Below are 17,309 nucleotides of genomic sequence, written 5' to 3'. Positions count from 1 at the left end.
CTGCTTCATTCAGGATAATTTTCAGATTTTGTCCATGTTGGTAGTCAGTCATTTAAATGCCTTATAAACCACTGTGTGATTATACTGTGATGCATGGTGGAAATTCAAATTGTTATTTGGTTTTTTTCTTTTTTGATGGCTATTATAGTTCTTTGGGAACAACTTTGTGGCCTTTCTATGTGGAAGAAGTTCTGTAGGGAATGTATGCCTAGAAATGTATACCTTGTTCAGAACCAACAACTTCTTCTAGATAATCTTAAAATCTCAAGTGAGTATTCTCTTTTGGGGTACCATCAGGGGTTTATAATTATCTGTGCTAATTCCAACTTCCCAAACACTTGGTTTGGACTTGTTTTGTTTTGTTTGAGACAGGGTCTCTCTATGTAGCCCAGGCTGGCCTCAAACTCCTGCCTCAGCCTCTCACATGCTGGGATTACAGATATGCACCTCCCTGCTCAGCTAAATACTTGTTTTTGTCCTTAATTACTGTATAACTATCAGTCCAAAACTATGGCTCATGTCTGGTTTATATTTCCATGTTTGCCGATGAGGTTGAGTATGTTTCTTAGCCATTTTACTTTCTCTTCTGAGTTGTGTAGTCTGTTGGTAATTGGCCATTTGTCAGTTATATTTTGTGTGTGTTTGGATTGAATTTGTCAATATACTACAAGAAACTCAAATAATAATATTTTTTAAAAAGAAAGTTTATTCTCTCACATTTGGTGTTGTATTATCCAGGGATGGTCATCTGGGGCTCACGAGTCTTTGTGTTTTCCTATTCTTCAGCGGGTATTTTCCATCTTTTGGATCTTTTTATGATCTGAGATGGTTAGTACAGCCATGGTCATTGTGCCTGTTTCTAGAGAACAGGAAAGGCAGTGTGTCATGTTCTAGCTGAATCAAGCTTTTGAATCCCTCCAAAAATCTTACAAATACTTTATAGCACAGGACTTAATCCCACAGCTGCTTCTAGTTAGAAAAGGAACTAGGAGCTGAGTTTGGTAGTACACATCTGTAATCCCAGCACTTGGAACCACTTGGAGGCAGGAGGATTGCTAGTGAGACCCAGCCTCAGAAAACAAACAAGCAAACAAAGGAGGTGGGAGGGAGGGGAGGAAGAATGAGATTTGGAACATCATTTAGCTGAGTGTTTTGCTGGATAAATAGAATTAACATTCTGGTAGGGAGAAGTGAATATTGAGGATGTAACTCAGTTTCTGCTATTCAGTTGTACTTCATTGACTTGTGATTTTTTTTTCATCCTAAGCTCTTGTTTTCTAATCGCTTCTCAGTTTTCTTCTAATGTTGTTTTAAAGTTTTGCTTTTTGTTTTTAAACTGTAAATTCAACTAGAATATGTTCTGTAGAAATATTCAGTGTTCCAGCATCATAATCTTTTCCTCCTTTGTCATTAGTCATATGTCAGTTTCTTTTTTTTTTTTTTTTAGTTTTATTTAAAGAAAGACTAAACAAAACAGAAAACGGGTAGAAATAATACATCCTTTCAAAAAAAAAAAGTAAGAAATCACTAGTTAATGATTACATATTGTCCTCTTAACAAATAGTTGTTCTAGATACAAAAGTGAAATATACAAAGTGGGGATTCAAACAGCGAACAGTTCTGTTCAACTGTCCAACAAAAACTTAGTAATATGGTTATTAATCCTATATACTTTTTTTTAATAATAATAATTTATTTTTTTTATTTAAAAGGAAAAAGAGAAAAAAAGCAGAACAAAACAAAGCAGTGTAAGGGTACAAGTAATACAGAACTACAAAAAAAAAAAAACAGTAAACTATCACCAGTTAATATCAATCCTATATACTTAAACATACACGCAGTTATCCATATCTCCATTTAAGTCACATGTCAGTTTCTGAGAATTCTTTTACTTCATTTTTTTTTCTGCTTTAATGTTTTAAATATAATAATTATATCGTCATAAGTACATTCGATTGAGTGAGACCATCCTTTTTCTTTTTTTAGGTTATTTCTGGTTTTTTTGGGCCTTTTTCATGTGTTAGGACAACTTTCTCATAAACCTTGAGGTTTTAAGGTAATGTGTTACTGTTTAAAGATTAATTTTGTGAGACCTGTTTGCTCAAATTAAATGCAGTTCTTCTGTCCGTTATGAGATGAATTTCTAACAGCATTTTGCTATGGGACCTTTCTGTGCCTGGAGTGTCCTAGCTAGTGTGGCACATAGGTGGGGTCAGAGCCAGGCCATCCTGTTTGTCCTGTTGTGTCTGTTGTTTGAGGCTTCGAGATTGTGTAAAGGGGTTTTTGAGACGGAATAGGACTGCTTATAAACAGGGAAGGGAGCCACAGCTAAGTACTAAGATGAGCATAGGTGGGAAGGGAGGGAAGAGACAGAGGAGCGATGGAGGGGCATGTAGATTTACTAGGAAGTTTCGGGAAAGGGGATCTTATATAAGCAGCCAGCAGAGTAGGAGAATGTTAGAATGAAGAGAAGTTTTCAAGAAGAAGATGCAATGTACAATAGATATTGTGAAAATGAAAGGGAAAGAAAGTGCTCAAACAACTGGGATGGGGAAAGGAGAAAAGGAAGAAAGGAAAAGATTATATGTATATGGGTATGCATATGTGTGTATATGTATATATATTTATATATGAGATAATAGAACAGTTGTGCTTTCATTGTTTGATCATTTTTTTCATGCCTAAATCTTGCAATCTGAACAACTACTTCTAAGATAGTAATATATTAACTACTGTTAATTTCTTTTTTTAAAAAATTCTGTATCATTTCTATCCTTTTTTTGTTTTTAAAATAAAAAAACAAAAATTCAGATTAGACTGCTACATATCTGAGAGGTACTAGTCAAACCAACTATGTACTCCCTCTTTTACATTATTGATTTTAATGTGACATAGAATTGGAAATCACCAAAAAAAAAAGAATTGAAAGTCAGATTCTAGTTATGATATTTAATAACTTGGTGATTTTGGGTACACAGCAGTTTCTAAATCTGTTTCTCCATAAGTAAAATAAGGGATAATTGTGCAGGTATGTTGTTGGGATCAAATGAGACAATGTATGTAACAGTTGATCTCATAACTGAGATGGCTACTAAGTGGCAGCCTTCAGTGCCTGTCAAGTACAGTAGTGGATGTTCTTAGCGTAGGAGATGGTTCAGATCCTTGGACAATTGGACAGCAGAGTACCAGGTTTCATTACAGTGTTCAGGAAGACACAATTTAAAACTTGTGAATTGTTCATTTCTCTCATTTCCCACTTCATATGTTTAGATTACAGTTCACTTTGGGTAAACGAAGGTATAGGAAGGTGAAACCTACAATAAAATTAAGCAAGGACTTCTCTGTGATGTTACAAGGATTGGCGAAATTACCTTCCTTTTCCCTTCTGTTTCTTCTTTCCTTTTTTTGTGTATCTACTATATATGTGTGTATCTAAAATGTCTTGTGATTCTGAGTTTGAATAAATGTTAGTTATCACTAAGCACCTCTTCGTTTTCCATGTTGTAGGCCCTAGGAATTTAGGGATAAATAAAATAAGGTGAGATCTTGCTATGTTACCCAGGCTGGCCTTCAACTCTGGAGCCTAAAAGCAATCCTCCTAAGTACAGCTGTACACCACCACCTCTGATTTTCAAGAAGGAATTTACATTTTTGGTTTTAGAAACTAAAGTGAATATCATCCTGACACTTAACATATTGACTTAATGATTTTATTGTTTGATAATATTCAAGTATGTGAGCTGGGCCTAGTGTCCCCATCTTTAATCCCAGCACGTGGGAAGCTGAGGCAGGAAGATAGCTGTGATTCAAGGCCAGCCTGAGTTAGGTAGTGAGACCTTGTCTTAAAAATAGAATGTTTAACTCAAAGTAATATTAACTTTTAGTTTGTATTTCATTATGTCTATATTCTATAAAGGGAATATCGTTCTTTGCTCCATTAATGTTACAGTAACACTTGTACTTGTTTTTTGTTGTTGTTGTTTGTTTTGTTTTTTGTCTTTTTTCCCCCCATACCGGGGATCAAACTCATGAACTTACACTTGCCAGGCAGGTGCTTATGCCATTGAACAAAATCCCCAGCCCTGTGTTTTGTCTTTTTAGACAAAGTTTTGTTGTGCAGTTTAGGCTGTCCTTGAACTCACTGTATCCCAGGTTGATATTGAACTTGGAAAGATCCTCCAGTCTCAGTTGAATGCTAGGATTACGGGCATGCACCCCCATATTGACTGTACTTTTTGATAAATTGTGACTTTGGATCATTAACTTTGGGAACATTTTGTTTTATTTTAGTTGTAGGGTAACTAGCATATTAAACGTGTATAATTGTGCATATGTAAGTGCATTTTAAGGATAACAAGAAGAATGATCAGAAATTACCTAGATGATCTAATTTGTATATGTAGCAGTATTTGCTAATAGTGTTTGCTAATATGCTGATATTAGCAAACGTTAGTTCATTTATATGATTAGTTCATTTATATGATATTAGTTCATGATATCCAGCATTAGTTCATGATATGGTTACCAGGCATAAAAAGTGAGGAGGTATCTTGTAAAAACATAAACTCGTCTTGTGAAACTAGAGAAAATGATGGGAATCATTCATAAATGGAAGGACAACAATATTTTCTTTCTTTCTTTCTTTCTTTCTTTCTTTCTTTCTTTCTTTCTTTTTTTGTCTTTTTGAGACAGGGTCTCACTATGCAGTTCAGGCTGGCCTTGAGCTCACTCTGTAGCCCAGGCTGGTCTCAAACTCACAACGATCTTCCTGCCTCAGCCTCCCAAGTGCTGGGATTACAGGCATGAGCCACCACACCCGGCAACAATATTTTCTTCAGACTGGTTTTTCTTTTTTTCTTTTTTTTTTTTTGGTATGGGGGATCGAACTCATCACCTCCCACTTGCCAGTCAGGCACTTACACCACTGAGCTAAATCCCTGGCCTTTGCTTCAGGATATAGTTAATGGTTTATCGTAATTTATTATTAAAATAAAAAATGTATTGTTTTGAAAGAATTTTAACGACACACACACAAAAGAGAATTTAACACAAGAGGGTGCTATGCCATTGGGAAGAGTCTGAACAGCCTTTGGCTAATTATAGTAATTCACATAAGCCAGGGTATCACAGTAGTTAATTTTCCTTCAGTGTACATCACTGCTTTACTGTATTGACTGAAATCAGAGTGACTAATGTTGCATAATTGATGTAATTTATGATAAATATTGATTTAAATGCACATGGTTACCATGTTTTTCTTCATTAAGATTCCTTGATACAGTTGCATTATCATTTCCTGTCTTTACATTGGTTAGAATAAAAAGGATTTATTCTTCTATCATCTACCTAAACTGTTTCTAAAACTACTAATACAGATAGATGGTAGAATAAATATTATTTTCAAATTGAAAGGCTGTATAACCCAGTCTCTTTTTCCCATTCTCTTTAGAGTAGTTTGTTTTTTCTTTCTTTCTTTCTTTCTTTCTTTCTTTCTTTCTTTTCTTGCTTGCTTGCTTGCTTGCTTTTTTTGGTATTGAGAATCGAACTTGTGACCTTGTGCTTGCCAGGCAGGTGCTTATACTGCTTAGCTAAATTCCTGGCCTTAAAATGGTTCTTAATAAAAATAAATAAATGACCAGGCCATGTAGTAGGATTATATATTTGGGTATATAATATCTGATTCTAAAAAGTATTATCTTCAAAGAGTAGTGTACCAAAATGGAATTCTAAAAACTGAGCAGACTGCACAGGTTGGTTTTGGTAAAATAGAAAAGTCTTATCTTTTGGTTGATTAGTGTATTCTTCAAAGAGGAGTTTTATAAATTCTAAACTCAACGGTTCACTGTTTTTTCTGACTTAATAGTAATTATAGAACTATTTGATCCTTTACCTTAAAGGGTTGTTTTTAGAAAAAAAATTTTTTTTGTAAATTGGATTCAATTTTACTAATACTGAGGAATTTAGATACTATCTGAACTAGATCAGATCAGACACAGGCCCATTTTGGAATAAAAGTAACAATAAAGCATTCTCTTAAAAAAAATACAATGGGAAAAACGTTATATCATGTACAAGCACAGCTCCTCTGATGAATATGATCATCATGTATATCTAAAATGTACCAATAAAATCTGATTTTAAAAATAAAAAATTGTTGCATAAGCATGTACTTTTATAAAAATGTTGGTAACTTTAATGTATTCGGACTCAAACTTCACCAGGAACTGTATTTTCTAAAACTTTAAATGTTTATTATGACTCTTTATACTATCATAGGTACTTAGAAAATTAATCAGAAATTTGCTCCATTATTACTCCTAGTTAAATGCAGGGCCTTGAAGATGCTAGCAGGGCTTTACTGAGGAGTTACCTCCCTGGCCTTTTTTAAACATTTGTTTTGAGATAAGATCTTACTAAATTACACATATTGGCCTTGAATTTGGAATCCTCCTGTGTCAGCCTCCCAAGTACGTGGGATTACAAGAGTGGGTGTTTATGCTTGGCATGTTTTTTTGTCTTATGGGCAGAAGGATTTTTGTTGTTCAGGGTTTCTCATTAAACTATTACTATTTTTGTTTTTAACTCTCAAGGCACCACCTTCCATGGTCAATAATGAACAGCGACAGCATGCAGAACATATATTCTTATCATTTAGAAAATCAAAATCACCCTTCGCAGTTTGCAAGCATATTTTGGGTAAGTATCCACTTTAAAGATATTTTGACATAGATCTGGCTTTACTATCTTAAAAACGTTAGCTATTTTAAATTCCTTTTAAAACAAGCAGATGTGCAGTTAGGAATTTTCCATAAATAATAATTCTATTGTAGTGGCTTTAAAGATGTTCTGTGAAACCAGGAAGAAAATTACGTTTTTACTTTACAGTTTTCCCCTTACCTGTTGTTTAATAATTTGTTTTGTTACTGATCATAATGTGAACACTGTTAATGTATGTGTGTAGGGGGGGAATCCAGTATTTTTTTCATTGTTTTCAATTGTCATGCCATTGGTTACTGGAAATGTACAATATTTTTTAGCTATGTTAATTTGAAAATTAGGTAGTTTTTAGAGAATTCTATATTTTCTTTTTTTTTTTTTTTTCTTTTTGTGGTTTTTATCGGTACCAGGGATCGAACTCACGATTGCCTGCTTGCAAGGCAGGTGCTTATGCCGCTGAGCTAAACCCCCAGCCCCTATATTTTCTTTTTTAAAATTGTTTTTCCATAGTGTGGCTTTTGTTTTTTCCATTTATTTTGTACTCAGCTTGCTTAATAAAGTCACTTCTGGGTAGGTTATCCTTATATCATAAAATAAAGCACAGACTTACTTTTGTCACATATATTTTCTAAGTTCCTTATTTTGACTTAATGTATAGAAATGATCTCTTCTAAAACAATCACAAGAATTATAACTTTACTCTAAAGATGGCATTTTCTCAGAGTTATATGTGGTGTTGCCACCTGTCTCTTAGTTCAGTAACAGCAAGGGAGATTTCATTGGTGGTTATTATTTATAACCTGATTGCTGTTGGCCGTTTTTCTTAGTTGAAGCCATCTTTACAAAACCCATACTTAAGCCTTATGGCTTCGAAAGGCTGAGTCATCGTCCATGACCACAGAATTCATTAGTTGTGCTTTTTGTAGAGCTTACTATTATTTCCGTGGAGTAACCTGGTTTCCAGATTGAAAGGAACTACAATTACGGCTATACGTTAGAAATGCCTTATGTGTAGGGCTCTAGTGAGAGCTACTAGGTGGCAGTGGGAAGAATGCTGGTGTTGGAACCACGCGATCTGACTGCCAGTGTTGCTTGCTGCACGCTGGACTTGAGGAAGTCCACCTCTCTGGGCCTCTTTTCCATCTGCAGTGTGGGAATAATGATACATCACTTGGCTAAATGAACCTGGCTATCTTTAGTTGTGAGGTACACATGTACTGACATGTGTTAAAGCACTTTGTGAACAATAAGGTTAATGTCATGGTCACATTACTCATGTAAAATTATCGCCAGTTTAAAAAGTTCTGTTTTCTGTTTGCAATGAGCTGGCAGCAGTGATGAAGTTGATTCTGTCCCATTCAGGATAGAGCTCATTTAGGCTTTAACAACTACCTTTTCAATTCTAGATAAGGCCATTTTAATTAATTTACTTAGAAGTGGTCTCTGTGTATACTTGGATGGATTTGTTTTTGTAAGAAAATTGTTATTTTATTCTTGTGTGGAATGTTTAGTTCAGTATTAAAAGAAGCAAAACTGAAACATTCTTATGAAGAGATTAAGGAACTGTTAGCTCATCCTTACTGATTTGAAATTGTTCAGTGTTCATAGATTTAGAAAGCCATGTATTAAACTGTTAGTATTAACTTAAAAGACTTCAAGCCTCGTGTTCATGGCTTCTGCCGTGCACTCATTGGCAAGGACCCATGCTCTCAGTGTTTCCTCTTTCTGTTATAGTGCAGTGTCATGCGAGACTGGTAGGAAACGGCTGATCTAAGTTATAAGTATTTTATTTGAGAATATTTGTTTCCTTTCTAAAGTACGTATATTTATGACTTTTTAAAAAAATTTGAGCTTGTTTTAGATTATTTTTGTTTTCTAGATAAAATTTTCAAAAGGGTAGTATCACTTGTTCTGGCCGTGCTTTTAAGATCAGTTTGGGTTTGAGACATTAACTGTTTACAAGGCGGCATGCGTGTGTGACAAGCATAATCATTAATGTACTGCAAAGCCTGTGTTACATTAATGTTTACGTCTAAACTTCACAAAAAATCTTTTTTAACTCCTTACTCAGTTGCCACCAGCACAGAAGGGCAGATTCCTCTGAGAAGACTTCTCATACAAGTGGCAGTCAATCACAATTCAGAATTTTCACATTCTTATTTAGGGATTGTATGTCATTTTTAGAGAATGTCTGGGAAATATATTCTGATAAAGGGGAGAAGTTCTTTTTGATGCTTCCCTTTTCTGGCCTCTTTAAATTATTCTCACTTGTAACTTCAGTTTTCTATGTTTCTCATTTTTCTTCATTTCCTTCCCTCCTTATCTTTTTGTTTTCATTCTAGTTTTTATTTTTCTTTGCTTTTTTCTTTGTGTGTGTGTGTGTGTTGTGTGTGTCCGTGTGTGTTGCATGCTTGTGTATTTTGTTAGAAGAGTACTTTCAGACAAATTTACCTCAGTAATATTTGGCACTTAGGAATTTTACTTGTTTCTTAGGGTCAGATATTCTTCAAAAACCTGAGAGTTCTGTTCTGCCTAAAGAAATAGCCAAGAACTGTGTGGGATTGGTTTTTCCCTTCTAGAGCTAACTTAATAACATTCTTTTTTGATCTTGTAGGAAAAATGGATTTCAGGTTCGCTTATAAACCAGGAAAAAGTCAGTTAAACTAGCAAACTTTTATTTCTGGAATAAAAATATTTGGAACATTGTTTCTTTAGTAATGCTGTCAAGTTTTTCTTCTTTCGCCTGAGGCTTACTATTGGTTGATGGGCACATGTGTCATTAAGCCAAAAGAGAAGGCTTTTTGGAGCTTATATTTCCTGTTTTGGACAGAAATCTTCAAAGTCAGAGAGAATAGCCGAGTATTGGGGCTTACTTTTCTTGTTTAAAACAAAACAAAACTTTTTCGATCAGATTATAGTGCTTTTTCTCTTATTTACTTCCCTTGAAATTTTTGCTTGTGTCGTTCAGTGTAGTTTCAGATGGCTGATGAGATACAAATGGATTATTTTATTCATAAATTCTTTTTTGTTTGTTTGTTTTTGAGACAAAGTTTCACCCTGTAGTTCGGGCCCAGGCTGACCTTGAACTCATAATCTTCCCACTTCATCCCAAGTGCTGGGATTACAGGCTTGGGCTACCACACCAGCTACCATAATTATTGTTAAAGCAAATTATTGTGGTTGCAAGTGAAAGCTTTCGGTTAAAGTGACTTAAATGCTGTATCATTTTGGCTGTGTCCTAAACCAGCAGTAGATCTTCCTAAGTAGTTAAAATCTAGGTGAATTGTGAGTTCTTTATGATTGCAGTTTTGAGCATCTTTATGGCCAGCAGCTTTTAAGAATAAGGCTCTTATACCTGAGTAGTTTAATTGCATACTGGTAAAGCTTCTAGAATTCCTTCTAGCTTTTCTTACACATTTATATAATGTATGAAAACAATTTATGAAGGCTGATAATAATGTTTATGAAAAAGTATAATATTAGTTTAGGAAAATTCCTGCTTTTAAATTCTGGAATCTTCTCTCTCCCCCCATTCTTCCATGTTAGACAGCTTCTAGTTAGAATAGTAATTTGGCAGTCTTCATTTAACAACATAGGGCAAAGAAAAAAATTTTAAATTTCATTGTCTTTATGTGTGTGTTGGTGGGGGGTTGCAGTTCTGGCGGGGCTTGAACTCATGTAGCTTAGGCTGGCCTCCAACTCACAGTGGTCCTCCTGTCTCAGCCTCCCACGAGAGGGTGTGCACCACCAGGCCCAGCTTCTTTTCTGTTGCAAATTTGTAAATATCATTCTTCTGTAATTGCCACCAAAGGGTTTTTAAAAAGCTTGAAAATAAGCACAGGTAATTAAAAATAAGCGTATTTCAGCGCCCATGAGCTCATTTGGTCTTGTTTCAGTGGTAGATGTCTTTTAAGGTAGATTAGAGTTGCTTATGGAATGTTTGCTGGCATGTGACCTCAGTCCCCTCTCTTACCTCTTGTGGCATCGGTTTCTTCAACTTTACAATGCAGGAATTGCATTAGATGATCTGTAGAGTTTTATTTTTGAAATTCTACGAGTCCCTTTTTTTAAAATCCCGTGATTATGATTTTCAGTTTTCTTGCCCTTAAAATTGCAACAGGAAAGGAGGACAAGCAAACAGCCATCATTGTCTTTTAGAAGAGGTTTACAATGAGAGTGTATTTGAAATACCATATTTCTGCTTATGTGTTCTAAATAGATATACTTTTTATTTTATTTTATTTTACTTTTTGGTACCAGGGATCAAACTCATGACTTTATGCTTGCCAGGCAGGCACTTGTGCTGCTGAGCTAAATCCTCAGCCTTGTAGGCTATACGTTAAGACTGAATAAAATTCTCAAGTTTTTCCCTTGTTAAAACACTGAGTATATCTTTTTTATAGGGATCACATTTTCAGAAGCTGTTGCTTTATTTTCATTGTATTTTAAGGTTTCTAAATTTTTGTGAATTCTAATTGGTACTTTAATTAGAATTCATGTTGAGGTAGCACAAATAAGCAAAACTAAAGAAAACCAGGTCCATATAATTCTTCTTACTAGTTTTGTTATGTTGAAACTTCCTATGAAATAGTGTAATGTGGTAGGAATTTGTGTAGGGTACAGACAGCTTTTTTTCCGTAGTTTTTGGCTAATTGCATCAAGACCACTTGCATGAGTTTTAGATGACCTGAGCTTTAACAGGAGAGAAAACTGTGTGCCTGAATGTGTCTTCATGCTCTTCCAATAAGTTCTTGAAGGTGCCATTATAGGTGTAGTATTAAATGTTTCAGGGCTTCCAGATATCACGCTCAGTGATTAGGGCAATAATCTGGAGTCCAGTCATAGACTTTTCAAGGATTTCACGTGATGGTTGTTTTTTTGGATCTTCAGAACATTTCCTTTTTCTTGACTTCATTTTGACTATTTCTTACTTTGAAAATGCTGCTTGGGAACTGATAGTAGTGATATTGGTTGAATAGAAGAAAAAAATAGAAGATTACTCCAAAATATTTCTTAGATATGTTGATTTTCTATTTTTTCCTCCTGCTTTAGTTTTTAGTTCAGATAGTATAACTTGCTAGTTAAGGCTGCGTCTTTTAAAGTGTAGCTTTGGGATTTACTTAGTTTGATCAGTACTGCAATCGGAAGATTCACAAGAACTTCTCACCTTGTGTAAATATAACTTGTTTTAACATTTTGAGAAAAATAATCTCAACATGAATGTTTTTGTTTCTGAACTTGCTATTGGAGATGAGTCATCCTGCTGAAGACTTAGTTAAAAATAAAAAATTTTTGACAGCATGGCCAATCTCAAATAGTAATGTTCAAAGACTAGTTTAATAAGATATTTTTGAAATACAAAGTTCTCATTTTGCACAGGGTGAGAATCTCTTAGGCCATTTTCTGATTGCATTATATTTTTATTTTTTTTTTAAAGCTGTGTTATTTTTTAGTTCTTCATGCTTTGGAAGTAACAGTTGAAGAGAGGTGAGGAAAGTTTGTGAAAATTGTGATCGGTGATTAGCTGCCACCTGCCTGAGGTGTCTTCTGAGAGGAACTAACCTCTTTGTGGTGCTAGAGCAAGGTCACTGGATTAAAAAAAGAACAGGTAACCATCTTATTCCTTGTCTGAAAAGTTCTGTTTTAAAATTAACAAATGCAAAATGTTCAAGGTAATGTATATGGCTGTTTAAAGGAAGTTTTCATTTCTCTTCTCAGAGACTAGTAAAGTGGACTATGTTCTTTTCCAAGCTGCCACCGCCGTAATGGAGGCAGTCGTCCGGGAGTGGATTCTTTTGGAAAAAGGCAGCATTGAGTCCCTGCGAACATTCCTTTTAACCTATGTCTTACAGAGGCCCAAGTAAGTATATGGTAAAGAGACTGCTTGAATGCTTTGCTGAGCTTCTGTGTCTGACCTTTGAGAGCTTGCTTGAGTTTTTTAATTGTTGGTATTTGTGGTCAAGTAGTATGTAAGGCTTATATTTTAAAGAATACCCATGTGATCATAGTTTTGATACTGAGCTTTGTTTTTTTAAAAGGATTGTACTGGATGTTAGAGGAGTTTTTTTGTGGTTGTAGAGTTCTGAATAATTTGATTATAAATAAAAATTAATCTTAGTTATTTCTTTTTATCATGTTTTAAGTTTCGAATATGGTATTATAAATAGGTATTGCACTACTGCAGAGAAGAGGGAAATTGAAGAATCATTACCAAAGCTAGTGTCACATATGTATATAAAAATATTATTTAGGAAATATTCTTTAAGAAAGCATCAGATTGTTTAAATTTCCTTTGAAAAAGGGATCAGGCTTAAAAAAGGTGAAAGTGAATTTTCTTTTTACATCATGCACGTATGTAAGGTTTAAACATTTTACAAGACTGTACATTTGCTGCTTACATTTTTTAAAAAGAAAGATATAAGGAAAGTTATTATCTAACAATTTTGGGGGAGGAATTGATTCGCTACTTATTTTTTTTTTTGAGTCTCCCAAACACTATTCTTTTAAAAATAAGCCAGTGTATATTGGTGCTTGCTATTTGTACAGTTGAATATTTCAAATACTTAATTCCAGATTTCAGTGAAGAAAAAGATCACTATGTAATCAGAAACATGTATACTTATAAATGGTATTAATGGTTTTTTTGTGTTATATATAAAAAAGTTTAAATCTTATTTAGAACATACTGTCATGCATTTGTTTCTACAAGCTGTCCAGCAGTCTTGGAACTTTTATTATTTAACAATAATTGCTGACTTAAATTTAGCATTAGTTGCTGATACTTTACGTATAGAAAATTTGTGAGAGAAAAAAGACCAAGTTTGCTTAGGTTTTAGCATGCTAGATTCAGCACATGAGATACTCTATAGATTAATGTGTATATGTGTCTGAGGAGGTTACAGCTTACTTTTCTGGTTTTAATAGAATCGCAGATGTTTGCTCCTGGTTTTAAAATTTTTCTCCTTTATACTGGATTGATTGATTTTTTATTTCTTTTTCTCTCTCCCTCCCTCCCGCTTTCTCTCTCTCCCTCCCTTCTTGCCTCCCTCCATCTCTCCTTTAATTTTTGGTTTTTTGAGACAGGATCTCACTTTATAGTTCAGGCTGGCCTTGGACTCAAGTATATAGTCCAGGCCAGCCTTGAACTTGTGGTACTCCTCCTGCCTCAGCCTTCCAAGTGCTAGGATGACAGATGTGTGCCATTATGCCTAGAAATTCATTAATTTTTGTTTGTTTGGTGAGACTTTTTGGATATTGTAGTAGCTTCCCCTTTTGTTGCTTCCATTTGGCTATATTTGCAAACTGCTTTTTCTATCCCTCTGTAACATATAAATATAAGAAAGGAGAAGTTTTGAAAATATCAACAAGTATTTGTTGAAGTATATATGGGTTTATTTTTGCACACTATTATTTCCATGCTTCACAATTGCTATTAGACTCAACATGGAAGAGATACATATTTGGTTGAATTTTAATAAAAATGACGTTCTGAATCATTTCATTATGCTAGCAAAAATATTTTATTTATTTATTTTTTTGTGGTACTGGAGATCAATTTCATGACTTTGTGTTTGCCAGGCAGGCTCTTATGCTTCTGAGCTAAATCTCCAGCCCTCAAAAATACTTTAGAATCAATTTTGAGTGTATTTATAGTTGAATGGAGGCTGAGAGAGAACTTTATGTAATAGAAGAAACCTCGAGGTGCTTGTATTTATAATATTTTACATATAGGAAGAATTATATGTAGGGAAAATTTTTTTTGATGGCACTAGGAACTGAACCCTTGGCCTTGGCCTTGAGCTGCATCCACAGTCCTTTTTTATTTTTTGAGACATGGTTTTACCAAGTTGCTAAGTTCCCCAGTCTAGGCTTGTGATTCTCTTACCTCAACTTCCCAAGTGCTGAGATTAGATTACATGGTGTGTACCACCCTTCCTGGCTTGTAAGAAGATAAAGAAGAAGATAAAGGAACTTTGCTCTATAGGCTTGTTTTATCTGGTGTGCAGTCTGTTGATGGGTAATTGACCTAAATTGGGAAGCAGACATAGAATCTGACCTTCTGGTTTTTCACCACTGCATGTAGTTAGGGTCAGGATCACAAGAGATGATTCTGGGAGTTCTGGTTCCACAGGCATCACCATGGTTCAGCCTGTTCCAAGAAATAAGGATCAGGGAGTATCTGGGCCCTGGACAGTCCCTTCCTGGAGCTGCCTGTGCATCATTTTTTGCAATCTGAGAATCCCAGAACTCTGCCATTCATGATAGATGCAAGTATGTGACAGATTCTTACCATGTTTTTGTGTATGTTTTCTTCTATTTTTAAATGATTTTGATTAGTTCAGAGATTATTTTAGAGTTAATTTTAGGGTTCACTATTGAAATAGTATCCTTATGCATTTTTTGTAAATTTTATTTTGAAAAATTTTTCAACTCTTTTTTTTTTTTTTTTTTTTTTGGTACCGGGGATTGGACTCATAATCACATGCTTGCAAGGCAGGCACTTATGCCACTGAGCTAAATCCGTGGCCCAGATTTTTCAACTTTGAGCAAAGTTAAAAGAATATATGCTGGGGATTTAGCTTAGCGGCTTAAGTGCCTGCTTGGCAAATGCAAGATTGTGAGTTTGATCCCCTGCACCAAAAAGAACAAGAAAAAACAAAAAAGAATAGTATAGTGAATATGCAAATGTCCTTTTCCTAATAAAGGTTCAGTTAACACTGTGTTGTATTTGATTTCTCTCTTGTGTTACATGCATGTTTCCAGAGCATATCAGACATACTGATGCTTTCTTTCTTTTTCTTTTTTCTTTCTTTTTTTTTTTTTTTTTGAGATAGAGTCTCACTATGTAGTTCAGGCTGGCCTCAAACTCACAGTGATCCTCCTGTATCACCCTTCTATGTGCTGGGATCACAGGTGCACATCACCGCACCTACCTGCTTCATTCTTAAATATTTGAGTATGTCTCGCCTTCAAAGTGTAATCTCATTACTGCTGACATAATTGGTGTATAATATAAGAGAATTCTGATTCCATTATCTGAATTGTCCAATTTTGTGCATAATATTATTTATATCCTTTGCCTCTTATTATTTTTAATATTGCTATCTTGCTCCATATTTATAAATATTTGCTTTATATATTTAGATATAAAAATTTATTTTTGTTTTAGTATTGAGGATCTGAATCTCTGGCCTCTTGTATGCTAGATAAATACTGCACCACTGTGCAGTCCTAAGTTTTTCAAAGACAGGGTCTTACTTATTTGCAGAAGCCTTGTGCAATAACTCAAATGTTGGCTATTATTTATTTTGTAATAACTTCTAATCTTACCTATAGAGATATTTAAGATTAACTTTATGGACATGTCTAGTAAGAGCCTTCAGCTTTCTCTATGTTTTCTAGAAGTATTCAGTTTATATTTTTTCCTTTGAAAAGTACAGATTTTTTTTTAGTCAACTAACATTGTTGTGCTTTAAGCAAAATCCATTTTCTTAATAAATGAAGGGTGAATGGTTCCAGTCTGTGTTTTAAAAAATATTTTCACTTTGTTCTTGACATGGGGAGATACATTTGTGCATTTTTATGTCTTATGTGGCAGGTGATGTGTTTCACATATACATATATACTCATATATAACATTATGTATATGTTTTACATGCATATGTGCTTAAGAGTAGGCAGTTGATCTGGGAGATTGAGTTAAACAGTACTAAGTAAGTGTGTTTTGTCATGTGTGAGTGACTTGGGAACCTTTGTTAATAACTTTGTGGAGAAAGTGACATCATAGGCTTGGCAGAGGGAACAAAAGTTGGCATGAAGGAGCATGGAGTCTGGAGCTGAGTGAAGATGCTGAGCATGCTGTGGTGTTGAGTGTACATGGGGGAGCGAGGTCAGAGGAGGGAGCACACTCTTGGCCACAGAGGTCTTTTGAAGACAGTAGACATGCTGTATAATGTAGGCCCAAACTGTCTATTCTAAAAGAAAATACAGGCTCTCTTACTAATTATGGTGGACAGTAGTCAAGGGTGGGTCTTGTTGCGTATAAGTCACAGGAAGTAGCGCGACTTTATTCCAGGTAACTTGTTTTATTGTATCTTTGTGGCATTCAGAAGGCTGTATTATAAAATTCATGTTTTCTGAGGTTTCCCTTTAAGAAAATGTTTTAAGAAGGCATTTAAGTCTCTGTGTCTTTGTGGTCTAATGGGCTTGGTAGAATCCTCCAATTTGGAATAAGTGCTTCTATTATCACACAGAGGAACAGAGCCTAAACAGAAAAATTGTTAAAAGTTTGCCTTACAATTTGTATGTTTCTGTTGTATTGTACCTTGGATAGCTATCATTTTGCCCTGTGAGATTTAAAGTAAGAGTAGTGGGAGTTATATACAGATGGATATTAGGTCAGAATTTATCTTAGTGATCCTCCTATCAATATTTAACATCTACTTAACATTGCTTTAAATGCTTAGTGTGTACTGGGCATACATAGCCACAGGAACATGAACTCTGTAACTTTGCTAGTTTTATATCCATTTTACAGATGAGAAAATTGAGACTTTTAAGTGCTATCTCGCTCAGGGTCACCTAGGTTTAAA

The 17,309-nt window shown here is 34.7% G+C and overlaps 1 protein-coding gene across 4 annotated transcripts in view; it reads left to right on the top strand.

Annotated features, from left to right (window-relative positions):
- Positions 1-17,309, top strand: part of Xpo4 (exportin 4) — a 110,647-nt gene that overhangs the window by 13,609 nt on the left and 79,729 nt on the right. The window contains exons 2-4 of one of the 4 annotated variants that reach the window (XM_063232486.1): positions 1,987-2,056; positions 6,591-6,696; positions 12,436-12,577. In XM_063232486.1, coding sequence (XP_063088556.1) covers positions 6,603-6,696; positions 12,436-12,577 — 236 coding nt within the window. In that variant the 5' untranslated portion in view covers positions 1,987-2,056; positions 6,591-6,602. Of the gene's footprint in view, positions 1-1,986; positions 2,057-6,584; positions 6,697-12,154; positions 12,326-12,435; positions 12,578-17,309 lie in introns of those variants that run through there. The other 3 variants (XM_063232487.1, XM_063232488.1, XM_063232485.1) reach the window with 3 other exon arrangements.

Source organism: Cavia porcellus, unplaced genomic scaffold, assembly GCF_034190915.1.
Source record: "Cavia porcellus strain 051 isolate PalLab524CR breed Dunkin Hartley unplaced genomic scaffold, mCavPor4.1 scaffold_21, whole genome shotgun sequence".
Taxonomy (NCBI): Eukaryota; Metazoa; Chordata; class Mammalia; order Rodentia; family Caviidae; genus Cavia; species Cavia porcellus.
This window is presented reverse-complemented; position numbering and strand designations above follow the sequence as displayed.